The following is a 27781-nucleotide window of genomic DNA, read 5'->3' as shown; positions in this document are numbered from 1 at the left end:
CAGACTTCGTGGCTTACCATGCTTTACCGTTGGCGAGTAGCATGCTTGTGCATGCTGCTTGATCGCTTCTGGTGGTTACGTGCAAATGTGGCCATTGTCAGTTTCTCCACCCCTGCTCCAAGTTCCTCGGGGCCATGTTGTGGGACATGGGGTACGGGTGTTAAGGGAAAATTATAACATGATGAGGGCAAGATGCCTAGTAGGTAAATTTTGCATCCAGAATTGGGAAGGGTACTTTCTTTGGCCATGCTTGATGTCTGCACTTGGCATCTTTTGGGCTGCTGTTGGGTTCTCAGTGCCCCAGCCGGGTGTGCTGGCTGATTCCTGCCCTTACCCCCATTTAAAAATTTTAAAAATTGGGCACTCTGAATCAGCACTGGATGGCTGGGAGCCACCATTTTAATTTCCCAGAATGCCCTGGAGTGTTGAAATGGCATGTCCCAGCTGTTTTCACTGATTCAACTTGCTGCCTTCATCCTGTCCTTAGGCATAGCTGGGGGCCTACCAGACAACATGTGGCCAAGGGCCCCTTCAGACCTAGACCTGATCCTGTCTGGGGCAACTATATTGTGTAGTCTGACCCTGAGGTACAATAGACTTCAATTGAGAGCTATTCCACCTGCAGTTTCATGTGCAGTGTTTGAATATGTTGCCATGTTGAAATCATTGTGTCATCCATATAATTCTGTGTATTTATATCATTTTTATACTGTCCTTTCTTCAAGGAGCTCAGGAATGGTATACATAGCCTCCCCTTTTAACTATTTTATCTTCAGGAAAAAGCCTGTGAGATAGGTTAGGCTGGGGGAGGGAGAGAGGGAGAGAGACTTGGGCAAGGCCATCTAGTAAACTACATGGCTGAGATACGAACCCAGATTTCAGCCGTAGATTGACACTCTGGCGGCTATAACATACTAGCTGTCGATTAATCGTGGAAGAGTAAAACTCCCTTGGAATTTTACCCTGTCCGTTGCTCTTCTTCATAGGAAGTGTTCTTCATAGGAAGTCATAGGAAGCCATTTGTTGGGGAATGGTTTAAAGTCTGGATTTTCTGCATTAAACAGGAACACCTGACCCTTCAGATGCTGGACCACAACTCTCATTAATTTGGACTGTTGGCCATGCTGGATGGGAGATGTAACATCTGGAGGGCCAAAGGTTCCCCATGCCTGGTCTAGCTCCCCTCTAGCTCTTTCATTCTGTGATTCTTTACTATTTCTTAGTCCTGCACATCAATTTGTTGTTATTAAATATATTATTTATTTATTTATTAAATTTGTATCCCACCCTTCCTCCCAGAAGGAGTCTAGGGTGGCTAATAAGCGATAAAACACCGAGAACATCTAGAAAACATCTTAAAATCTCAAGAACAAAACAAAATTTAAATAATATTTTTTTGAAAAATTAAAAAAAAAAACATTTTAAAAACAATTCCAACACAGATGCAAACTAGTTTAAGGTCTCTACTTAAAAGACTTGTTGAAAGGGGATGGTCTTCAATAGGTGCTGAAAGACAACAGAGAGGGTGCCTGTTTAAATATTTAAAGGGAGTGGATTCCAAAGGGTTGGTGCCACAACACCAAAGGTCTGCTTACTATGTTGGGAAGAATGGACCTCCTGATGAGATGGTATCTGCAGGAGACCCTCACCTGCAGAGCACAGTGACCAACTGGGTATATAAGGGGTAAGACGATCTTTCAGGTGTACTGGTCCCAAGCTGTATAGGGCTTTATACACAAAAAGCAGCACCTTAGACTTAGCCCAGCAGCTAATGGGAAGTCAGTGCAATTCTTTCAGCAGCGGGACAACTTGTTGATGATGTCCTGCCCCAGTAAGCAGTTGTGCACCGGTTGTGGTAAACTAATCCATGTGAGATGAAAGCTGGGTTTCTGAAGAGCCCATACAGTGGCTTTTCCATGTGCTCTACTTAGGAAAAACACACACACTAACTTCTCAGTGCTGAGATCGTGTGTTTATCAAAGCACAGTGATTCATGCTGATTGGCCTTCCCATTCCTGGGCATCAGAATTAGTTTGTGCATGATTCAGGCCGCAGATTTTCCTTTAGCTTGAGCTGTTTCTGGCACAGGATGCAACTCAACACGACTCAGCCAGCACGCAGGAGTGGGTGAGCGGCTTGAATCACTTTAGAAGTTCCTTACTTAAGGGGGGTGCAGGCTCCAAAGGTGGTTCTGGGGCTCTGCCAAGTGGTTGTATTCTTGAATTTGAGAGGTCCATAGGATCCAGTCTGCATTAACAACATGGATTTGTCCTGTGGCTTATAGCTTGTGGCTTGTTTGGGAGAGCTAAACTAATATAATATAAAAGCTGTACACTGCAAAAAAAACAACCCCCCCAAAACCCAACCTTTCAGTTATTGAAAAATGAAGAATATTTATGGGATGCTTATCAAATTGCATCTGCTCCACATTTTATTTTATCTTTTAAAAGGAGACTGCAACGACTTCCCTTGCTGACGAGGCAAGTGGCTTTTCAGTTTTGAAATTCACGTTTAAAACGGCTTGCCTCATCAGCAACTAACGGAAGCATCTAAGAAAACCCCATCTCTTCAACTTTTTCCTCTGTTCTTTATTACCATGTCATGGGAGATCCCATGAAAATGCATCAGAGATGACAGTCCAGTTCAGCTATTCTGCAGTAGGTATCTCCTTGTTTGCTGTACGTTGTGAAAGCAAATAACTTCTCATGTTCTTGAGCATTGTAAGGGGTTGAGTTGGACTTCCCTAATCTTGGGACCAGCTTGTTTGCCAAGCTCTTAGCAACCCATATAACTTTTTAAAATTTGAAGAGAGTGGGTCACTTCCCCTACCTTACCACTGGTACTTACTGCCTCCTGGGACTCCTATGTTTTTAGATAACATCTCCTGAGCAAAGCAGACCCTAAGCAAGTGCTTTAATATTCTTCAGTGTTTGTAATGTTGTAACGTTGATCACCAAAGGATCTTGGGTCTCTGGCTTCCTTTGAGAATGAGATAATTGCTCTCCAGTAGGTTGCCTATGACGTACAATATGAGGAGGAACCCCTGGGACTTCAGTCCCGATATTGTGGGTAAATGAATAAACAGAAGGTTATCAAGTTTCCTGCAAAACAGTCCCTTTGTTTGAAGGAAGCAAGGAAAAGGAGGTGTCTTTCTTTCTTTTTCCTACGCAATGTGCGATAGGAAATTATAACACAAAAAAAGTATTATTTAGGAAGTACCCTTTATAAGGTTCTCAAGCCAGGAAGAAATGATGTGATTGCAAAAAAACAAAAAGCACCCCCCCCAAAAAAACCCCTCACCCCAGCCTCTCGAAAGTAGAAATGGCATTGCAGTTGGGAGTGAGGTGAGGTGCATCCATGGTGTTTCAGCAGGAATTTTCTGTGTAAGCAATAATAGCACAGTACAGCCTTCTGCAACATGGTGCCCTCCAGATGTGTTGTACTATAACTCCCACTTATTAGTTATGTTAGGCTATAACATTTCACCCTGGTGTGCCAGCTTCGTGTTTGCAAGGAATTTATTTCATTGAGTAATGGCAGTCCCACCTGGGAATCTTGAAATGGTACACCTTACAGTGTTGCAGATTTTCTGCCCAGGGCTGGTCGCTGAGGGTAGCATTCAGAACTATAGTTTTTGTTGTCAGTTATGTCTGGTACAGTCTGTGTTTGGCAGGAAAAGGGTTTGTTAGAGACGGTTTGGCCATCTTGTTGATTTCCTAATGAAGAGAGCGGTGTGAAGGTTGTTGTGATTAATGCTCTTGACAAAAACTCTGTGCTTAGAAAAGTGAGGGGAAGGTTAGAATAGACAGTTCTCCCAGACAGCCTAGTTTACTCTGTGCAGAGAGTTTTGTTAGTGAGTCATTTATATCCTGCTCTTCGGCCCATGGGGGCCAGTGTGGTGTAGTGGTTAGAGTGTTGGACTATGGCCTGGGAGACCAGGGTTCAAATCTCCACACAGCCATGAAGCTCACTGGATGACCCTGGGCCAGTCACTGCCTCTCATCCTCAGAGGAAGGCAATGGTAAACCCTCTCTGAATACTGCTTACCATTAAAACCCTATTCATAGGGTCGCCATAAGTGGGAATACTTGAAGGCAGTCCATTTCCATTTTCTTCAGCCCATAGGAAGCCCAGAATGGCTTCACAGCAAAAGAAATATAAAATGGAATGTCTGCGTATCTATCTACCAAAAATTAAAAAGTATCCATTAAAAACACTACCGTAAACAAATGGAAAAAGCAGCCATCTAAAATACAAAACATTGAAAGCCTGTCGAAAAAGAAAAGTTCCTCAAGAAGAAGAAAAGGCCAAAGAAGGGAGCCTGACAGATCTCCACAGGGATGGTATTCCAGAGCTGCACCAATAAGGCTGTGCTGCTCATGACAGCTCACCCAATGGCCTGGGATTATGGTACTCTGAGCCTGATTTTAAGGCCTGTATGGGAGGTGATGGGACTTAAGGTTCTGTTATTTTTATTTTATTTTATTTTTTCCATTTGTATCCCACATTTTTTCGAAAGGACTCAAGGCAACATTAATGGTCCTCCCCCTTCCATTTTGGTAGCTTAGGCTGAGAGATAATGACTTGCTGAGAGTTGCCCAGTGAGCCCTTCATTAACTTGAGTGGGGATCTGAACCTTCCTAGTCCTAGTCCAACACACTAACTGCTACACCATGCTGCTGCTGCTGCTGTTGAGCCTTCAAGCACACAAGGCCTCTCCACCCCTGAATTGGCCATGGGGTCAGTGGGGATTTCCAGAAACAGCTAAAAACATGGCTCTTGGCTTGTAGAACACAATCTATATCAACCAGTAATCATTCAGGGGTCGGTATCCTGTTTGGACCTGTGGCACATTTGCAACCTTCTGGGCACCACGCATATGATGCAACCATGCATGCATGCCCTGCAACAATGCACATGCATGCACATAGATTTTTCTCCCCCCAAAACCCACCAGCATTTATGCTTGAAAAAAGTATTTTCACGTTTTGTCAAGACTAATGTGGAGAATGCAACTGGGGAGGCAAGCATTAACATTCCCAAACCTAATTCCGGGGGGGGGGGCTAGGACTCTGTGGGCACTAAGGACAGCCTCTGAGGGCACATCTGCACCCACGGGCCCCACATTGGGTACCATACATAGAATTAGGAAGGCATCTGTGAATTTCTTATTAGCAGTTTGCAGCTCCCAGTGCTAAACCCTGCTTGAAAACCAAGTTTCTGTTTTTATATTTAGCTGTAACATGACGTTTTATTTATAATCATTGTGACTTCCACCTACTTGCAAAGATGTCATGGAGACCCTTGCGTGGAGTGGAGGTTTGCACTAATGCAAAAGGGGCTGCAGGTTGCACCCGCTCTGCCTTGGCTTTACTATATAAATCTCGAAGCTGTTTGCTGTATGTACAAATGCTGATGTCTGCCAAGCGGGTAGGATTCTTCTTCAGAGGCCTAAGACTTGCTGACAAGTTTAATGTTCAGCTATCAGTGGTGTGCTTGATTCCGCTGCTTTGTAACAGTGGAACAAAAACACAAGGAAAGAAATCCAGTGCCACACGTACATGACGCCTTCTGTCACTCAATCGCTAATCCCAAATAAACATGAAGGGATTTTCCCCACCTTGTTTCTTTTCTTTTTTTTCTTTTTGCTTGTGTGTCTTGGTGTGTCATCTTTTCTTTCTGGTTTTTTTATATTGCTAAGATTCCTCTTCTTTTAATTGAGGACCTCTTAACTCTGACACATGGTCCTTCCCATTCTCTTTGCACACGGCTGGCAAACAGAGACCGTCTGCTGCTTCACCAGTACTACTCCAACCTAAACTTAGCATGTATGTATATATGTATTTAGTTATTAAATTATTTCTATACCGCCTTTCATGTAAACGTCACAAGGCAGTGTGCAAAAATATACAAAAATTGAATTGAATTGCAGAATAAATAAAATAGCAGCCAACATTGGGACCAGTTTGCACATGAACCAAACCATAAACCATGGTTTAGTGTGAATGAGCTAATGCACTCAGAGGGTTGCTAGAGAAAAGATTGTGGCCACTTTGCTCCTCCTTCGATCCTGATTGGTCCATCCTTCAATTCCTCTTCTAGGGGCAGAATGTACAATTAGATACAGAATTCAGCTTCCTGAAAACTTTGCTAAAGAAGCAAGTTTCCAGCTATTATGAATGTGTGTGACAACAGTTCTTGCAGAAATCTAAGAATCCAGAAATGGGAATGGAAATGGATTGCCTTCAAGTCGATTCTGACTTATGGTGACCCTATGAATAGGGTTTTCATGGTAAGCGGTTCAGAGGTGGTTTACCATTGTCTTCACCTGAGGCTGAGAGGCAGTGACTGGCCCAAGGTCACCCAGTGAGCTTCATGGCTGTGTGGGGATTCGAACCCTGGTCTCCCAGGTTGTAGTCCAATACTCTAACCACTATGCCACATTGGCTCTCTAAGAATCCAGAAGCATACCTGAATTAGCAGAACTCCAGCTGTTAGTGGTGGAAAGACTCCATTACCCTGTGTAGTTCCTTGCCCATCCACATGCTTAGCAAAACCAGACTACATTATGTATAACAATCAAAATGTGTCAAAGAAATTATGCACAATGAGGGAAATGAATGATATTTGCTCCATTTGCTTTTGCATAAGATGTACTCTATACAGGATACAGAATTTTTCTTAAAGCACAATTTGGATGGCGCTGGTGTAAAATGTAAGCTTCTTGTTTAGTTAGCACAGATGCAGATGGTCTTGTCCATTCCCACATGAATATACAATACTAGAACACTTCATAAACGTTTTCTTATGTTTCCTTTTTTACATTTGTCTGGGTATATGGTCAGTTCTAAATAACTGTATTATCCTTGACTTAACCCTGCTTAGGATCTTTTTGATGTGGTAAGCTAAATCTCTTTATCTCATTTGTTTTTCCTGCAGCCAACTGGGTACATGGAAAACTCAATTTCCTACAGCTCAATTGAAGATGTTCAGCTGCTTTCTTGGGAGAATGCCCCTAAGTATTGTTTACAGCTCACGATCCCTGGAGGCACAGTCTTGTTGCAGGTACAGTAAACACGGAAAAGAGCCGCTCCTTGCTTTCCCATGCTGAATCCAATTTCTCTGTTTGCTGAATGTGAGATAAGCTGATGAGGGCCAGACATTTGCTGTAATCAGCTTTTGTTGCTTGCTAACAGATTTGTGCTAGGAGAGGATAGCTGTCCAACCCTTTGGGGAGTATTTTGGTTGCCCTGAAAGAATAGTACCAAGTAGACATCTATCTGGCTGGCAGAGAAAAGTTTTGACATTAGATGGAGATGCCATTAGATAAACTGATGAAGAAGGTGGTGTGAAGACGAATGGAGCCATAGAAGTGGAATATAGCAAGTTTAGCACATAGGATAATAGAACTGTAGAGTTGGAAAGGGCCTATAAAGCCATCGAGTCCAACAGGTTCAGCCCAAGGGCCACATTCCCTCGTACCTAATCTTCCGGGGGCCACATGCCAGTACTGGATGGGACCAAAGCAAGATAGGCGAGGCTACACACTCTCTCTTTCTCATATATGCATCCCCCTCCCTGCATCCATTCATACGCATTCCTGTATCACATATATCACATGTATCCATACACATCTGCGCATCTGTTTTGTACACGAGCCACATACCCATTCATACTCTCTCTCACTTGCTCTCACGTACACTCATATTCTGTCTCACACACACACACAAGCACTCACGCATGCATGCACTAACATACTTATTCATTCACATCCAGACTCTCACTTTCACTCCTAGCTGCAAAAAAAAAAAAAAAGACAAAGGAGATTCAGCATGTTCCAGTTTTGTAGGTCACACTGTTCGTAGAAAACAAGCAAAAAAAAGAAACAGCCCTAGAAGATCAACGTATTTTACTGGATAGGAAGCATAAGACATTTCAATGTGCAAAGGAATTTTGCTTTTAGTCTCATTGAATGTGTGTGTTGTGGGGGATGCTGGTGGAAGTTTCTCTGACCTATATCCATATTTTTTGCCAGTTCCTCCATTCCAGATATCTTTCTCTTGCAGACAAATTTCCTGTGCTGTACTAAATAAAATATTAAAACCCAAAGACAAATAAGAGTCAAGACCCACAGCAGTTAAAGCAACAATGCAAACTGTGGGTTTTAGTTTGTCTACATCCACTGACCGCCTTTTCACACAATAGGAATCTACCTTATTTGTCTTATCAGAATATCGGTCTAGCCAGTACACTCTGCCACCAGAGTGAGCAACCTTTTTCAGCCCCAGGGCCGCATTAATTTCTGGACAACCTTTTGGGGGCCACATGACAGTGGCGGGCAGGACCGGAGGCAAAAGTGAGTGGAGCAACAGTTGTGACTTTTGCATTTGTACGATAGGCTAGTTTTTAAACATACTCGCACACTCCTCTGTCCTACATCCAGGCAAGTCAGAGGCTCTGTTGGAGTTCAGTGACACCTTCCAGCAAGGCAAAAATAATCAGGGTGTAAAGCAGGGCCAGTGAGAGGTGTGACCTGAGCAGGGTTCCAAGGACCACACGGAAAGGCCGTATTCGGCCTGCAGACCTGAGGTTCCCAGTTCCTGCTTGGCTACTCTGATTGGCAGCAGCTCTCTAGGGTCTCTTACAGAGAAGTTTTTCCCCGTCACCTGCTGTCTGACCCTTTTAAATGGGAATACGAGGGGCTAAATCGGGGACCTTCTGCAGACAAAGCATGTGATCTACCACTCAGTTATGCTCTTTCCCAAAGAAACCTCAGCATATTGCAGGAGATTCTGGGACACATTCCAAGATGCACATTCATTTCATGCAGGGCCCTGTCCAGGCCCATGAAGCTGCTTTGCTGTTCTGGATAAATATACAAAGTGCCCTAGAACGAAGGCAACACTCCCATATGGCTGCGTGTCTGCAAGGAAGTTTGATAATGGAAGACAATATGTGTTGCCAAAGAAGCTTCTCCCCTTATTGTTCTTAAGGAGAAATAAGTGATAAGCTCTCAAGGAATCACAAGACACCCCCGGACACAATTCAAAACTCACTACATTAAGGCTGTAGTTCTGTGCATGCGTCTCAGGGAGTGAGCCCCATTCAACATGTTAGGATTTCCTTCTAAGGAAATATGCATGGGTTTGTGCTGCAGGATGCAACAAAAATCAGCACTTTTGAATGTTTTGGAAGATTCAACACAGACAGAACAAAATACTTCTTGACGTAGCATGTGGCAATCGCTTCCACAGGAGGCAGTGATGGTCACCAGTTTGGGATTAAAAGAGGATTAGACAAATACATGGAAGGTAAGGCTATCAGTGGCTACTAGCCGTGATGGCTCTGCCTCCATAGTCAGAGGCAGTGTACTTCTAAATACCAGTTGATGGAAACCACAGGCGGGGAGAGTGCTCTTGTGCTCAGGTCCTTGCGTGTGGTCTTCCCAGAGGCTTCTGACTGGCCTTGGTGAGAACAGGATGCTGGTCCAGCAGGCTCTTCTTTTGTTCTCAGCATCTCATTGATACCATTCATGTATCAATTGTAATAAAGAACTCAGATCTGAAAACTGCCCCGAGTTATTCCCAGAACCATATTTAAAAAAAGGATTATATAATGAAACATGAGGACTGCGCTTCTATTTGAATCCTTATCTGTTTTAGTTTGATCTTTTTAAAGGGAGTTGTTGGGACGAGAGGGGGGACTCTTTATGGGGGAAAATAATAAAACAACCCCGAATTCAAAGCTCCTGCCAAGTATTAAGGGAGTTTGGCAGGCCTGGTAGTTTTTTATCTGCTGCGGATGGTCGTGTTTTGCTGCTGTTGTTCTGAAAGCAAATTAATAGCAGTCGTGAGAAATGGGCATAAAAAAAAGGAACACTTTGCTGAAATGTTTTCCTCTTGAAGACCTGAGGTCACAATATTGTTTCATCAGAACCGCTAATGGAACTGAATGGATTCTGGGCTCCCATGAATGTTTATGTTGGAGCCCTCTAGCAGAGGCTGAATGGGGCTCCCATACAGGGTAGCTGGCGTCCTAGCACAGACACAATTGCTCCCGTATGTTTTCAGCTGGAGCTGTTGCGGCTGGACTCGTGATGCGTGACCGTCTACGGATGCAGCTAAAAGAATGGGTTTTCCTTGCAAGTAGGTTCTGTTGGATAGAATCCCAGCGCTTGACAAGCCAGGAGTAGAACACTAAAATAGAAGCCAATTACTCAGGGAACTCAGATGGAAAAGCTATATTTAAGTCATGACACAATGAAGAAGGTAATTAAACGAAGGTATGTTAGATAAGGAATGCAACAGCTGCTTCCCCCCCCTTTCTGGCTAAATTGTACGGTAAAGGTGAGACTCCCAGCAGATTCGTATAAGAATTCTGTGTTCATCTACACATCACAGCATTTATGCACTATATATCTCAGGGATGGGGAGCCTCAGGCCCAGGGGCCAAATGCAGTCCTCCAGGTGCCTCTGTCTGGTCCTTGGGACTCTCTTCAGGCCATACCCCTTCCCCAGCCACACCTCTTACTGGCCTTGCTTTGTACCCTCCTTGAGTGTTTTTGCCTACCTGGGACATGTCCTTGAACTCTGATAATGCCTCTTGCTTACCTGCATGGAGGACAGAGAGGTGTGTGTGTAGAAACTAGTCTACAGTATCATGGTAACATTCACACTCCTCGGTCTGCCCACTTTTGCCTCTGGCCCTGCTCATCTCTGACATGTGACCTGCAGAAAGTGGTCCAGAGGGGAATGCAGCCCTTGAGCTGAGTAGGGCTCACTCTGATATGTGTGTGTGTGTGTACACACACACACAGTTTAGAGCTCTATGTATATTGCTATGGAAAAAGTGGTTAGAAATCTAGAAAAAGTAGACTGATTAAACCCCCCCCCTTTTTTTTCAAATCTCGTGATTTTGAGAACTTAGGGACCGGGACCGTCATTTCATAACTTGCAGCTAAAAATGTGAACACCATTGTTTGAAATTCAGTGGCCTGGTTCACACATAGTGGTCTTGGTTCAATAAACCATGGTGTTAACACTCCTGGGTAACCTAGTTTTAAAAATCGGTTTGTATTTAATGTTGTGGTGGCAAAGCACAAACGCCAGACTTTAGTTTCAGGAGATTAGGCTATTGAATTTTTTTTTAAAAGTGAGTGACAAGAATTTCTTTTGAAGAATTGCCACACCTCAGCAGTAGAGCATCACCGTTGCATGCAAAAGGTCTCGAGTTCAGTCCCCGGGGTCTTAAGGGCCACATTCACACGAGACAATGATTTCACTATTATTCCACTTTAAACAGGCATGGCTTTCCCCTAAGAATCCCGAGAATGTTGTTTGTGAAGGGTGCTGACAATTGTTAGGAGACCCTTGTTCTCCTTGCAGAGTTCTCTGGGAAGAGGGACTGACTGTTAAACCACTCTGAGGATTGTAGCTCTGTGAGGGGAATAGGGGTCTCCTAACCACTCCCAGCACCCTTCGCCAACTACCCTTCCCAGGATTCTTTGGGGGAAGCCACGGCTGTTTAAAGTGAAATTATAGCGGAATAAATGTCTGGTGTGAATGTGGTCTAGGTAAAGCTGGGAAAAAGGCTCCTATTTGAAACCTTATAGAGCCACTGCTGGCCAGTGTCGATACTAGTGATTGGATGATCCGATAGCATGAGTTGATATAATACAGTGTCCTCTGAAGCTTAGGCACAGATAGCTGTGAGAAATGCTGTAAGGAGGGCAAGCCTTTGGACTCGGAGGATTGGCCTGGCTCACATTCTGCTCTTTCTCTCTGTTTCTGGTTCTCTCCTTGGCCAGAGACAGCTACAGTCCTCCTTGGTTGCTTCCTCCCTCAGCCCTTTATATGCAGAATTCAAACCATACCCTCTTTCTTCCACCCTCACTTAGCCCCATGCAGTGTGTTATTCATGAGGCAGAGGCCACCTAGGGATGCTGCTTCCTAGTCAGAATGAACATAAGAGCCTAGTTGTGGGATCAGACCAAAGGCCTCTCTAGTGCAGCATTGTGTTCTCACAGTAGCCAATCAGATGCCCCTAGTCCATGCCCCTTGTCCAATCAGTTGTCCCTAGTCCAGCATCCTCACAGTTGCCAATCAGATGCCTCTAGTCCAGCACCCTATTCTCACAGTCGCCGATCAGATGCCCCTAGTACAGCATCTGGTTCTCACAGTAGCCAATCAGATGCTATGGGGGGAAGCTGACAAGCAGGACCTTAGTGCAAAAGCACTCAGTCTTCCCTCTTCTAATGACACCCCTGCCGTGGAACCTTCCCCTATAAGGTGGAGAGTGCCCCCTAGACCCCCCACAAATGCCACATGACGTGGCATCCCATAACTTGTTTCTGTTACATTAGAGGTGGATTCTGACTTTTGGGAAGTGTGAAAGCTCAGTGGTAGAGCATCTGCTTTGCACGTAGAAGGTCCCAGGTTCAATCCCCAGCATCTCTAGGTGTGGCTGGGAATGTCCCCTCCCTGAAACCTTGGAGAGCCGCTGCCAGTCAGCAGACAATGCTCAGCTAGATGGATCAGTGGCTTGCTATAAGGCAGATTCCTAGGTTCTTATGACTACTTTAAATACACCACTGACTATTCAATGCACACCTGACACAGGGAGGTAGAAACTCACTGTGAGGAAATGGTTGGGACATGGAAAAAGTCACAAGTACAGCAGCTCTGGGATGTGAAAGTAGATTGCAGAAGCATGCATCCTATCTGCATCATAGGGCTACTAACACTGGCCTACCTTACAAGGTTATTGTAAGGATTACAAGGTAATACGTGTGAAGTATCAAAGTTAAGGATTTTATTATTATTATTATTATTATTATTATTATTATTATTATTATTATTATTATTATTATAGCACCAGGGGAGCGATAACCTTTTACCTGCTTGTCGCCCTACTCCATGGTCAATAATTTTAGTTTTCTGACATTTTCATAGACTGGGGAGGGCAGCTTACGGGCTTCCCTTGGTGAATTCTGACTTTTATACTGTGTTTATGTATATGTTTATGGATATGGATATTGTTTATGTATTTTGCTTTGTAAATTAATTTGATATGTGTTTTTTAATTGTACCTTGTGTATTCTATTGTAAACCGCTTTGAGATCTTTTAGATAGTAAGCGGTCTATAAATGGAATTATTATTATTGTTGTTGTTGTTGTTATTAAATCAACTCATTTAAAATGTGGTGTTGGAGGAGAGCTGTGTGGATACCATGGACTGCGAAAAAGACAAATAATTGGGTGCTAGTACAAATTAAACCAGAACTATCATTAGAAGCTAAAATGATGAAACTGAGGTTATCATACTTTGGACACATCATGAGAAGACATGATTCACTAGAAAAGACAATAATGCTGGGAAAAACAGAAGGGAGTAGAAAAGAGAAAGACCAAACAAGAGATGGATTGATTCCATCAAGGAAGCCACAGACCTGAACTTACAAGATCTGAACAGGGTGGTTCATGACTAGGGTTGCCAGGTCGGAGCCATCCAAAAACCTGAGAAAATGGGGGCGGGCCCTAGTGACGTCACAGGGCGGGCCCTAGTGACGACATGGGGCGGGCCCTAGTGACATCATGGGGCGGGCCCTAGTGACATCACGGGGTGGGCCCTAGTGATGTCATGGGGTGGGCCCTAGTGACATCACGGGGCGGGCCCCAGTGATATCATTAAGCATGATACATTGTATCAACCACAGTTGCTTGGAGCATGCCATTCAAAAAAAATTCTCTGGAGATTAAAATAGAAATCTTACCTAAAATAGGGTGTAAAATAAGGTCATTCTTTCTCACAAGCTTAGGGTGATGCAAAATGGAAATGGACTGCCTTCAAGTTAGTCCCAGATAGGGTCTTCATGGTAAGCAGTATTCAGACAGAGGTGGTTTACTATTGCCTTCCTCTGAGTCTGAGAGGCAGTGACTGGCCCAAGGTCACCCAGTGAGCTTCATGGCTGTGTGGGGATTTGAACCCTGGTCTCCCAAGTCACAGTTCAACACCTTTAGGGAACATTTAATCTAGCTTCCTTGCTTCTGGCAAGAAGGGTTTACGTGCCCTCAGGCCAGGCCATTATTGGAAGAAAGGAGCCTAGTGTTGCAGAGATGTTAGATGGGAGCACAGATGGATGCTCCTGAAGGCAGCAATTATAAACATGCTTATTAAGGAACTAAGCCCCATAGAACTCAACAGGACTTACTTCTGAGTAGATAGTTTGGATTGTGCTGTTAGTAATGCTTGACTAGGGATCCTCTGCAAAGACATCCATATCCAAGCAGGGTTGACAACCCCCTGCCTGGAATGCCCTGCCCTTATCTTTTAATGTGGCTGCTCCAAACTTCTTTACAGATTTGACCCTTCACTTCAGAAAGAGGTTTGAGAAATGTGTAAGAGAAAGAAGATTCTCTACCCTTTCTGTCTACTCTGTGGGGTGCTATAAACTCACTTGGACAGCCAATCCAATTCCAGTGAGTAATAATTGACAGAGAAAAAACACCCATGGTTTGGTCTACCTTCACAGGCAGCAGCTTGGGAACAACAACTGCAGCCACACTTCCAAATATGTGAATTCTCTTTTACCATTAGTGGGCAAAAAACAAACCATCATGCAACCAACAAGGCACATTTTCAATGGGTTTTAGGGGGTTGAGCTGACCACATGGAACCACTGTTGTTGCTTCTATGGATGTAAGGGAGGAGGGTCAAAGGTACATGAAATGGAAACAGAAAATGAAAAAACAAGACAGTGATGCTTTCCTAAATGCAATACCATACCAACCACAACAAGATTTCAGAGCAGAGGTATCATGTGCTGATAGGATCTCACTCATGTCAGAAACCGTGCTGCAGCATTCTACATTAACTGACAGGGCTCTCCTTATGTTCTTCAAACCCAGCATCCAACCCTGGCTGGTCAAATGCATCCTGTAAGTTCACAACCAGAAAGCAAGGCGATAGACCAAGGATTTGCAAACTCACTACTAGCATAATCATTTAATGGTAAACCTTGGACTGGGGATGCTTCCAGATTGTCATTGTTTTCAGGTGGGATCCAATCACATCAAGGCAAACTCAGATTATGCAGTGCAAATTGTTTTGTAGGTCTTCCACAACAAGCCTGCTTCCCCAAAAGATCAGTCTTTTTGCAGTAAGGAAAGTGGAATAACGCTTGCATGACACATTGTCTAACCTCCCCACAAACAAATCAGAGTGAATAAACAGGGCACCTGCAAACGAACATTGAACGTTTTTCACCACGCCCATGAAACATTCACACATATCATGCTTAGCATGGATGCAGCCATACTCAAACTGGTCTAGGCTGTGGCCAGTATATCACATTGTGGCCTTAGCGTACTACTGGTTCAAAGGACAACTTTTCCTCCAACTTTGCTTTTCTTTTGCAAAAGCAAAGGAAAAGCACCTTTACCTGGTGGCCAACCTGGTGTTGCTCTTGGAATGTGTGAAACAGCTTAGAGGCTGTGCAAACTTGTCCCTGGTGCCTGCATTGTACAGCTTCAGCTACACTTGGGCCAAATTCCCTGAGGGCAAAGTGGACGGGGCTACATACACCACACACTCCAGTTTGTCAGTTTGGATTTCTCACTGTGTGCTGAGAAAATAGCTGTCTGCCAATGCCCAGAAAGGAAATGCAATGCAGAAGAGATTCCCAAATGAGCTAGTGATGGAGGAGCGCTATCTTATTCCATGGCCAGTATGGAAGCCAATCAGGGTGGCGAAGGAGGGACAGAGCACTGTGCTTCATCAACTCCTTATAGCTGACCATGGAAGAAAAGATTGCTCTCTTCTCCCATGGCCAGGTGGTTGCAGAACATGGCAGGTGAGGGGTGCACGAGAGGGGGAAGGGGACATGGCCTGAGTAGAGTTCCAGAGACCGCATTTGGAGACCTGGTGGGTCAGATTAGGACCAGAAGCTCCCTAGCCTGAGTTAAGCTATGAAGAGTAGGGCTCCTGCTGGGAGGAAGGGCGGGATAGAAATCAAATAATAAATAATAAATAAAAGGAAGACATATCACCATCAGTTTTGTATTTATCAAAACTTCAAATGTTTTGAAAAGCAATTGAATAAAAAAATGTACTTGCCCATTTCTGCAGTCCCATACTAAAATTAGGGGGGAACTGGTGAAGTTGAAGGACATGTGAAAAAGATATACAAGAAAGCTATGTTGTCTTAATGAGTGTAATTAGTATTTTCCAAATCCCTTTCCAGTTATCACGGTAGTTCTTAATTGAAACCCTTCTGTGTTCTTAGGGGAACATTTTAGGACAGTTTATAACTTCCCACCTGCCACCCTTCAACTGCAGTTGTATTCAAATTCCCTGATGTGAAGTGTCATTGCTACTGTAGAGAAGTAATTTTAACTAAATAAAATGGGAATGCTGTAAATAAATGCTCCACGTTGTCAATATGATATTCTCTTTCTCTGCCTCTTTGTCAGTTGCCTTTTATTGACGCTCTGCAAAGCTGTAGCTGAAGATTTTGACTTTGTGTGCGTGTGCTGAACTTGTGGCTAAGATGCTCCTGAAAGTTAATGACAAGAGGTGATTACGTGAAATATGTTTCTGGCTTTAAGATCTTCAGGCTGAGCCTGCAGGCTGCCGCGTCGGCAGCGGTTGCTAGGAGACGGGCGTTGCGGCTTGTCAGCCTCAGCAGGAGCCATGGAGGGCAGGCCGGGCCGGCTCCTCCTCCTTAGTCCAGCCGGTTCTCCCTGCTCCGGAAAGGACGGCCGGCCGCTTCACCCCTCCTGCTGTTGGCGCCACTGGGGGGGCCCATCGCAGCTGCTGCCACCCAGCGGCACCCACAGCAGGAGGGGTGAAGCCGGCGGCCGTCCTTTCCGGAGCCTCCCGCTGAGCCTGCAGGCCGCGTCGGCAGCGGTTGCTAGGAGACGGATCCAACGCGGCTTGTCAGCCTCAGCAGGAGCCGTGGAGGGCAGGCCGGGCCGGCTCCTTTTTAGCCCCGGAGCCGGTTCCTCTGCTCTGGAAAGGACGGCTGCCGGCTTCACCCCTCCTGCTGTGAGCGCCCCTGGTCGGCAGCGGCCACGATGCCCCCCCCAGCGGCGCCAACAGCAGGAGGGGTGAAGCGGCCGGCCGTCCCTTTCCGGAGCCGGAGAACCAGCTGGACTAAGGAGGAGGAGCCGCCCCGGCCTGCCCTCCACGGCTCCTGCGCTGAGGCTGCCAGGCAGGCTGCAAGCCGCATGGGCCCCGTCTTGGCCGGGGCTAAGAGGGAGCCGGCCCAGCCTGGGCTCCACTGCCACCCCACCACTCGCCTCAGTCCACCCACGGCAGCGGCAGCGGCTGCGATCCCCCCCCCAACCAGAGACTTCAGCGGCCTGAGCCCCAGGGTGGGGAACTGGCTCCAGGCCGGCCGGGGCTAAGAAAGACGGAGCCAGGCCGGCCCAGCCTAGCCTCCGCTGCCACCGCTCGCCTCCACCCACCCATGGGCCATCAGATCACCCTCACACGCCCGGGCCCCGGCCTCACTTGTATGTTCTCTCTGTGGGTGGTGGCGGGAGCGGGCAGGGGCTGCTGCTGGAGGAGTCCCTCCCTCACTGTGTCGGCTGCTCAAGTCCTGCCTGCCTGCCTGAAATTGTAAAGAGCGGAAGTCGGCCAGCCGCAGCCCAACGTATGCGTGGTCAATCGCGCATGCGTGGCTGAGGGGGCCAATAAAAAGCCGGAGATCCACCTTTTAAATTGAAGTATAGCCGGAGGCCGGAGACGGCCCCCTTTTGCTGGAGTCTCCGGCAGATTGCCGGAGACCTGGCAAGCCTATTCATGACAGATGTTCTTGGAGGTCGCTGATTCATAGGGTCTCCATAAGTCGTAGTCAACTTGGAGGCACATAACAACAACAACAACAACAACAACAACTATTATTATTATTATTATTATTATTATTATTATTATTATTATTATTATACAATGTATCTTTTTGCTTGAGGGCTTTTTAGGAAGAAAAACATATTTTTTTTTAAAAACCCACCTGCACTTTCCCCCTTTGGATGTTTGCTTAAACTGGGTTCTAAATTTGACTGAGTTCTGCCCTATGGTGTTGCTATTTTTTAGTCTATTCCTGGCAATCAAGTGTACCCAGAAGGAAAAACAAACAGGACAGAAATTCTTGATAAGCATAACAATGGATGCAGATAATACACAGCTCACCACTTTTTGAACCGCATGACGATTTTATTTTGTTTTACTTTTTGTCAAAAGAATCTTCCAGGGAAAGTCCGGGGGGAAAGGTTTAGCTTGATTAGGAATACAATTGTGTGCATGTTCTCTCTCCCACCCCCTTGATCTCTATGTCCTCTTATTTTTGCACCTGTTTCTATTTTAGGTTCTAGTTCTGATATCCACCTTTCAGAATTTCCTTCCTTTGCATGGAAAATATCCTTTTCAAGACTATATTACAAGGGCTGTGCAAAACCTGTTAACATACCATGGCTCGCCCAGGCAAATGGGTCAGATGCATAGCTTGCTAAATATAGGAATCTATTTCTTGCTCTTGAAAGTAGAATTCTTCTTTTTGTAGTTTTTCTTTCTTTCTTTTTTTAAATACACGTCCATATGTCATAGTCAAAGTCATAGTAAAATCTAAAACTTTTGCTTTCCCCCCTTAAATGCACTATTTTGCCATTAGGACACATAAAGCAGGTCGCAAAATGAACATTGCACACAGCAATCAATAAACACCAACACAAAATTGCGCAGGAATCAGCATGTGAAATGTTATCTTGATTGGAATACTGGAGAGGTGGAAACCTAAGATGATGATGGAAGAAGAAAATAAATAAAATCCATTGCTACACATCCCTTGGGAACATCCCTGTCTCTCGCCTCGCCCTTTTCCTGCATTGCTTATAGACTGCTTGGCTTCTGATCCTACTGCTCTGACCCCGATTCCTGCGTGACTCCCTTGGTTTTGTGGTAGACTCTGGACTCTGACTTCAGACTGACCCTGGATGCTGCCCTTGAGCTGCCCTCCCTTGTGTTTCTGCTGGGGAGTCTCTCGCCTCCTTAAGGAGCCTGGTGAGAAAAGGACAAAGCTGGCAGCCAGTGCTGCTCCCTGGCCTGGTTGTAAGTATACAGGTAGGCATGTGGAGCTGACTGAAGGTAGACTGAGCCTGAGGGTAGACTGAGCCCTAATGGGCCAGTCTCCAGTGTAAATCAAGAAAGCTTGGGCTAACGTGGAGTGGATTTTGCTTGGAAGGACTGTGAGCTCCATTCAGCTCCGGTGCTCAAGACAAGTCCCTGGGCTCAGACTTCTTTAGTGCTGTTATCTCTTTTGAACCAAGCTCTGGTTTGCGGATCTCAAGATTCTAGTTAAAAGAGAAGCGGCAGAAGCAGATTCCCACAAGCCTGACGTCTGCTCACTTTGGATCTGGTATGTGGAAGACAAACAGCAAATGCTGCTCGCGTGCAGAAATGTCTGCTGAGTCCCAGCAGATTTGTTTCCCCTCCCTCTTTTTGTTGATGTTGAAGAACGAGCCTGTTAAGATGGTTTACACAAAGGGCCCTGTAGATGACTGTGTTCTTTGTAACAATTTATTCCCTGCACAAACCATCCCTTGTGGTTCTCTTGAGTAATGCAGATGTCAGCAGAGGCTGACGCTAAAGCAGGGTGGCAATGCAGGGTGGCAATGCAGAGTCTTGCGTTGCGGCTCATTTGTCAGAAGGCATGTAGATGTTGTGTTCTCTTGGCCAGTTCCCACCAAGGCTGCACAGCCATCCCACTTGTCCATAGGCTTCTCTGAGGTCAGTTGCAACAACGCTCAAAGCAGAGATGCTTCAGGTCAGGGACCAGTTTCCTGCTGCCTGCATCACAGTTCAAGCCAAGATCTAATAACTGTTGGTCAGAATCTCCCTGATCCTGGGGTCAGGTGTTCCTGGAGAGCAGCCATGGCCTGCTGTATTGCTTTAAGATCTGATGCGCTCCTTCAGTCTGCGTAGCTCATTGCTGAGGGAAGCCATAGAATTAGAATAATAAGAGTTGGAAGAGGCCTATAAGACCATCTAGTCCAACTCCAGGCCCAATGCAAGAATCCAAGTTAAAGGATACCTGACAGATGGCTGCCCAGCTGCCTCTTGAAGGCCTCCAGTGTTGGAGAGCCCACCTCCTCTCTAGGTCATTGGTTCCATTGTCATACTGCTCTTAACAGTTAGGAAGTTTTTCCTGATGTTCAGCTGAAATGTGGCTTCCTGAAACTAGAGCCCGTTATTCCAAGTCCTGCATTCTGAGATGATCGAGAAGAGATCCTGTCCCTCCTCTGTGTGACAACCTTTCAAGTACTTGAAGAGTGCTATCATATCTCCCCTCAGTCTTCTCAAGGATATGCATGCCCAGTTCTTTTGATCTCTCATAGGGCTTTGTTTCCAGTCCCCTGATCATCCTTGTTGCCCTCCTCTGAACCTGTTCCAGTTTGTCTGCATTCTTCTTAAAGTGCGGTGTCCAGAACTGGACACAGTACTCAAGATGAGGCCTAACCAGTGCTGAATAGAGGGGAACTAGAACTTCATGCGATTTGGAAACGATAGTTCTGTTAATGCAACCTAAAATAGCATTTGCCTTTTTTGCAGCCACATTGCATTGTTGTTTCATTGTGATCAGCAATAATTCCAAGATCCTTCTCACATGTAGTATTGCTGAGCCAAGTATCCCCCATCTTATAAGTGTGCATCTGGTGTCTTTCTCGCAGGTGTAGAACCTTTTACTTATCCCTGTTAAATTTCATTCTGTTGTTTTCAGCCCAGTGTTCCAGCCTATCAAGAATTTTGTTTCTGGCCTCCAGGGTAATAGCTATCCCTCCCAATTTTGTATCATCTGCAAATTTGATAAGTGTTCCCTATACCTCTTCATTCAAGTCATTAATAAAAATATTGAAGAGCACTCTGCCCAGGACTGAGCCCTGCAGTACCCTGTTGTAAGTCACCAGGGCTGCTCCTTTGTGCTCCCAGGCTGTTTTTCACCTGCCTCTTTTGCTCAGTTCCTCCTTGCCATGCTGTGGGCATCATCCTTAGGAAGTGTGGCACTGGCTTGGCCTCTCTTGAGTTCCAAATTCTGTCATAGAAACATTTGAAGCTGACATATGCTAGGGCAGACAATTTGTACATGTAGCCCTGTATGGTCATTACTATTACTGTTGTTGTTGTTGTTGATGATGATGATAATTTACTGAATTTATATCCCGCCCTTTCTCCCGAAGGAGCCCAGCGCAGCAAACATAAACAAAACAATTTAACAAGAAAAAGAAAAGCAATCTAGAAACAGTTAGAAACATTCCAGAACACAATTACAACTGACAGCATTCTAAAGCACAGTTAAAAATATTCCACAACGCAGCTGAAAGCGTTCTTTCAACAGTGGTCTTCGGGTTGCCAGGAACAATCCCCTTCAGCCATCAAATGCCTGGGTAAACAGGAATTCTGTTGATGGTCACAACAACAACAACAACATTCTCATTGGAACATATGAAGCTGTCTTATACTGAGACAGACAATTAGTCCACCTAGTTCAGTATCATCTCCACTGACTGGCAGCCAACTCTCCAGGGCTTCAGCTGGGGATTGAACCTGCAACCTTCTGCATGCAAAGCAGATATCTACCACTTAGACTGCACATCATCACCATCAGAGAGGACGTTTGAAATCTCCAGGTACAAAGATAGGGTGCCAATGGAGTAGGAGACTGTCTGCCTGAAACCCTTGCAGAGTCACTGCCAGTCAGCGCAGAGAGGACTGTGCCAGGTGGACAGATAGTCTGGCCTAGCATAAGTTGGTTTCTAGTGTCCCTAAGAAAAGGAAAAGAGGATGTAGAGCAGCCTTTGCCATGGCTGCTGGGGCTGGTGGGAGTTGTAGTCCAAAACATCTAGAGGGGCACCAGGTTGGCAAAGGTTGCATCCGATGAAAGAGTGATTGTCAATCTTCCTGCTCTCCTCGGGTAACAGAACTGTGGGCATTACCCAATTTCTCTCTTCCCCGCATCTTCTGTGTTGCATAGTTCTGTTGTGCCTGATTCAATTTATTTTTTTTTAATAATAAATTTAATAAACTAGAACATGTTTAGTACATTTATCAAAAATAAGACATTCACAAGAAAGGCATCCATAAATACAACTCAAATTCCATCATCTTAAACAATTAACAATCCATAGATTTTATAATCATTACATTCATTAAACTAAAATTCCAGTAACTAATATTTCAATAAAATAATAAATAGTGATTAATCATTAATAAATTATTAGTAAATATACTTCATAGGGCATAATTGTTATAATTGTTTATTTATGGCAGCAGATAGTTCATTCCAAGATCCTTTATGCTCATTTTTCCATTCCGTCCTTCAGTATTTTATAAGGTTGCAGCAGTGCAGTCAGTTTTATAACCTCCAATTGTTCCCAGATTTTCCTCATCAATTCTATTTTATTTGGTCCTCTCTCCTGTTTCCATGTTTTAGCAAAGAGTATCCTTGCAATTGTTATATATAAAATATGGGATTGATATTTCTTAATACTCTTGTCCCTGCATACAAGTTAAAAGACATAACAAAGGATCTACAACCAACTGAATATTGAACATTTCTGTAATTATTTCTTCCACTGAATTGGTGTTTTTGTTGCCTCTTATGGTTTTTAAGCAGTTGGATGAAATTTATGGCTGCTATTTTTCTTTGTTTGTATTGGCTGTTTTATGTATTTTAGATGTATTCATTCTTTCACTCAGTCTACTCTTGTGGGTCTAAATAGAGGCACTGCTTTCGTGCCCCACTAAGATGTTAATAAACGCACCAATGCTAAGAAGATCATATTGTTACTGCTGTTGCAAAGGCTCACAGTGTATGTATTCTGCATATAGTTAAGTCTGAAACTGAATTGTCATACGCTGTGCTTTTTGCAGTTCCCTGCCATTTAACTCCCAGTGTTTACAGTTTTCCGTTGCACCCATGCAGTGTTGGCTGGTGCCCATTTGGGACTGGCAGGGTGGAAGGCAGAGAGGCCATTCATAGGTGGAGCCTGAGCCAATGACAGGCAGAGCCAACTAATTCTAGTTTTGTCCCCATCTTCCTCCCTGCTGTGTTCTAGCAGTGCCACACTGAGACTGAGGGCAGACTGAGGTTGGTGGAGCAGCACCCCACTTGCCCTAATAAGCCAGCCTCCACTGCACCCGTGTCTATACATACTTGCCAGTGGAGGATTACTCTTCATACAACTGACGGAATGGACTCAGCCACAAAAGTTGATGTCAGAATAAATTTGTCTTTAAGATGCCACAAGACTTTAATTTAATTCAGTCTTATTTATTTTTGTATTTATGCATTCATGCATGTTGCAACAGGCTTGGGGAGCCCCACTGTTTCAAGATGCAGGATATGCATTTATTACATTACTTTCGAATTAGTAAATAAATCTGTAGTAGGAGGAAGGGTGGTGGCCTAAGAAAGTGCTGCCCTAGCATATCTGCTCTTGGAAGCACATTTTATTTATTTATTGCATTTATATTCCACCTTTCATCCAAGGAGCTCAAAGTGGTGTACATGGTTCTCTCCCTCCGTGGTTGGACTACGACCTGGGAGACCAGGGTTCGAATCGCCACATAACCATGAAGTTCACTGGGTGACCTTGGGCCAGTCACTGCCTCTCAGCCTCATGAAACCCCTATTCATAGGGTCGCCATAAGTCAGAATCGACTTGAAGACAGTACATTTACATTTAACAACCCTGTGAGGTAGGTTAGGCTGAGAGGTAGTGATTGGCCCAAGGGCATCCACTGAGCTTCATGGCTGAGTGGGGATTCGAACCCTGGTCTTCCAGGCCCTAGTCCAGCACTCTAACTACTACGCCACACTGGCTGTTATATGCTGCCATCTAGGAGATAATACACGGTGTCTCTCACACCTGCATAGTTTGGTGGGTTTGGAATTGTATCTGACAAACATAATTATGCGTAATTGGATCAGAAGCGCTTTCAGGTGGGGTGGTTTGGGGTAGATGGGCATTAGCTGTATTTCCCACGGACAGTTAAAGAAAAGAGTGAGGCTAGCCCTGGAAAGCCAAGGAAGTGTTTTACGGCTGTTGGGAAGGTCTGTGCTGCAATTCCATCTTTACTTACTGCTGGCTTTGAAAATGGATCAGTTGGGAAGGAGAGAGCTGTTAGAGAACAGCCTTTCATGCACACAGTGGATGTGTTTTGAAACTAGCAGAAATCCGGGAGTAAGACGTGCAAGGTTAATAGTTTCAAACAAATGAAAGGGTGGGCTGCTTTCCAGACTTTAAAGACTCTGTGAGTGATTGGCTTGTGTTTTGGTTTAATGGTGTGTAGCATTAGTAGAACCTAATGCTTGTATTGATACAGTTTCTCTCTCTCTCTTTTTTTTTTTAATTGCAGGCTGCAAACAGTTACCTGAGGGATCAGTGGTTTCATTCATTGCAGTGGAAGGTAAGGTCTTTGTATTTCTGTAATCTGAAATAAGGGAATAATGCGAAAACAAACTGAGCAGCAGAGCATTTTGTGCTAGTCAAAATTGAGATTATTCACCAAGATTGCAATTTATCTTTTAGTATAAAATATTATTCAAGCAATGGCTAGAATTCTTTGGAATTTTATACATTTCTTTAAATTCTATAGATTTCACAGATCTACATTCCTACATAGCCTATAGACCTATGCAACTGAAAGATTGTATAGATCTGTAAGCCAGGTTTTATAGATCTATAGGCTGGGGCATTGCATTTTGGGTAAATTAAGTTGTCAGGCAGCCACTGTGGATGGAAGCTGAGTGTGCTCCCATTGAAAAGCAATATCCCCACCTGTGCAAGGACTCAGTAGTGAGGGTAGTGAGGGACCCTTCTGGGGCCTTTGGCCAGTGCCCAACCTTCCTGACTGCTGGTGATGGGCCTGTTGTAAATAAGCAGATGTCATAAAACACCATATACTTCCAGTATGAATCTGACCCCCATCAATAGCTCCTCCTTTGAAACTTCCTACCAGGGAGGCAGAGAGAGTTTTTAGGGATGATTAGCCAAAGGAGACTCATCGCCCTTAACCTTGTAGATGTTCTTGAAGTAATAGGAACCGGGTTTTTTTTGCCTGCCAGCCAGTGTAGACAATACTGAGCTAAATATACCCAATGGTCTGACTCTGTATAAGCAAACAAAAAAGAGATAGTAATGGGCTGTTTATTATGCTTAATGTGTTTTTGAGAACTCTCCCTTCACTCCAACAAACTCTAGATCAAAGAGGTCTGGGACTATCAGTTTGAGATTAGAATTATCTGCATACATTATAAATACAACATTTAGACCTCTTTGATCCAGAATTTGCTTCCCCCCTTTTCTGTCCTGACTTTGTACATAAGGCAGCATCCAATGTTGATCCTGTTTCTCCCTAAAACTCTTTTCTTTTTTTAATGATAGGTTCTGCTTCCTCCCCACTCTCTCCTGTGCCCCCTTAAATCATAGCCAATGTATTTTAAATCCGGGTTTCTCGTTGCCAGAAAAGAGTTGTTAACGTTGAGCTGTTTACCTTGGAGGAGAGCTGGCAGGTTTAAGAGAGTTTATAACAGGCAGAGTCACAGCCAGGATGTTGAAAGTTTCCAGACAGATGGCGTCCAGGGGAACGAAAGTTGCCCTTTCTAGATGTCTTCCAAACAGCCTCCATCCTCCATTAAATGCATTTAAAAGAAATGGCAAAGAGATAGGGGAAGAGTACCGTGCCCCTGGTTTCATGTTGCCCTTTGTCTAATTTCATGCATATGATAAGTAAAGACTGGCACCATTAAATGATGCAAGGAGGTTGTTTTAACTATGTTAAATTCATATGGTTATATGTAATATATTATGAAAAGAGTGGATGAAACACACCCAGAATTCAAAATGGGAGTCATGGCAGAAATATACATAAGAACATAAGAAGAGCCTGCTGGATCAGGCCAGTGGCCCATCTAGTCCAGCATCCTGTTCTCACAGTGGCCAACCAGGTGCCTGGGGGAAGCCCGCAAGCAGGACCCGAGTGCAAGAACACTCTCCCCTCCTGAGGCTTCTGGCAACTGGTTTTCAGAAGCATGCTGCCTCTGACTAGGGTGGCAGAGCACAGCCATCATGGCTATACAATGCTCAGATCACACAACTACTGGGAAGCAATAGTGAAGACTGGCAGGATTTAGTGTGTTGCTTCTGATGCCTTAGGCTGAAATCCAGTACACACTTACCTGGGAGTAAGGCCCACTGAAGCCAGTGGAGCTTACTTCTGAGTAGACATGTATTGGATTGTACTGTTAATTTACAAAGGATTTGTCTGTTTTTGTTGAAATGTCAGCCTAATGCTAATTGCTTATTCTTGATTATTTTGTCTTGTTGCGTGGGTGCTTTTATCACTCTATGGAATTTGTTGTCTGTATTGTTTTTGATCTTAATATCTTAATCGGTTGTAAGATGCCTTGAGTCTTTTTGTTTGTTTTCAAAAAAGGCATCTAAGAAATTTAACTAACGAATTGGAAAGCGGTTAGTGGGGAAGTGAAGAGAGTGAGGAGTGGGGAAGTGAGAGGGAGAAGGGGATGTGAGAAAGAGAGAAGGAAAAGAATGTTTGGGCTCTGGCCCCTCCAGGTTGGCTTTGGAGAAACCCTTGCCTGAAACCATGGAGAGCTGCTGCCAGTCAGTGTAGACAGTACTGAGCCAGATGGACCAATGGTCTGACTCAGTATAAAGGTAAATTCCTATGTCTTATTGACCAAGTGCTGCTTTAAACATATATTTGCCAGCATGCAGCCCTCAACAGATTACATCTAAAGAAACGTGGTCCTAGACAGAAAAAGTTCCCCCACCCCTGCTTTAAAAGTTGGGTGGGGAATTGTGGGTTCAAAAATCATTTGCCAGCCTTTCTGCGTCATACTTGGACCAGTCCTCAGTTTGTATCCAGGACAGATTCAGGATAAGGACAGCAGCTCAGCTGTTTGGTTTCCAGAACTGGAATATACTCTTCTTCCCTTGCTGCGGCAGCAAATGGTGCCACTGCCATTCCTCAAAGCAGTGAGAAATCCTAGGCAAACTCAGTTCTCCAAATGATGTAGACAAAGGCACGCTGACTGGCTGACTATCCGGTGGTGTTGACTGTGATGGTGCAGAAAGGGGAAGGATGGAATGAAGTATCTTGTAAAAAGGCATGTAAAAATTTTCAGAACAAGAGTACCTGATGCTGCAACATTTTATTGCAGGTTTCACTGGTGATAAGTCTATCAGATTAATTCTAAATGTCTAGTAACAATTTGAAAAGCTTGCCTTTTAATGGCAGAGCCACACTGAAGACAGAGGGAATCACTATTTGGGAGGGCCATAGTTCAGTGGTAGAGCATCTGCTCTGCATGCAGCAGGCCCCAGGTTCAATCCCTGTCACCTCCAGGTAAGGCTGGGAAAGACATCTTGTCTGAAACCCTAGAGAGCCACTGCCACTTCGTGTAGACTATACTGAACTAGATGGAGCAGTGGTCCGACTCAAGGCAGGTTCCTATGTTCTTCCATCCTCTATTCTCTGTGGTACAAGCCCACTTTGCTTGGAATGATCTACTACTTGAGCACCTACTGTGTTCACTTAGATACCAAAAGTATGGCTTAGGCTAGGGGTAGGCAGAAGGTAGAGTGGAATTTGGTACAGATTTCGGGTGCACATCAGGAAATCTTCTTAAATGTTAGAGTGGTACAACATTAGAACCAATGACCTAGGGAGGTGGGGGGGCTCTCCAACACCGGAGGCCTTCAAGAGG

General features: G+C 44.6%; 1 protein-coding gene across 6 annotated transcripts in view; it reads left to right on the top strand.

Moving 5' to 3' along the window:
• Positions 1 to 27781, top strand: part of CMIP (c-Maf inducing protein) — a 258040-nt gene that overhangs the window by 136419 nt on the left and 93840 nt on the right. For 3 of the 6 annotated variants that reach the window (XM_061594214.1, XM_061594211.1, XM_061594213.1), the window contains exons 2-3: positions 6940 to 7065; positions 24412 to 24462. In XM_061594214.1, coding sequence (XP_061450198.1) covers positions 6952 to 7065; positions 24412 to 24462 — 165 coding nt within the window. In that variant the 5' untranslated portion in view covers positions 6940 to 6951. Of the gene's footprint in view, positions 1 to 6939; positions 7066 to 24052; positions 24107 to 24231; positions 24251 to 24411; positions 24463 to 27781 lie in introns of those variants that run through there. The other 3 variants (XM_061594217.1, XM_061594216.1, XM_061594218.1) reach the window with 3 other exon arrangements.

The sequence above is a fragment of the Rhineura floridana genome, chromosome 13 (assembly GCF_030035675.1).
Source record: "Rhineura floridana isolate rRhiFlo1 chromosome 13, rRhiFlo1.hap2, whole genome shotgun sequence".
Taxonomy (NCBI): Eukaryota; Metazoa; Chordata; class Lepidosauria; order Squamata; family Rhineuridae; genus Rhineura; species Rhineura floridana.
Note: the sequence above shows the minus strand (reverse complement) of the source record. Positions and strands in the feature narration are given on the sequence as shown.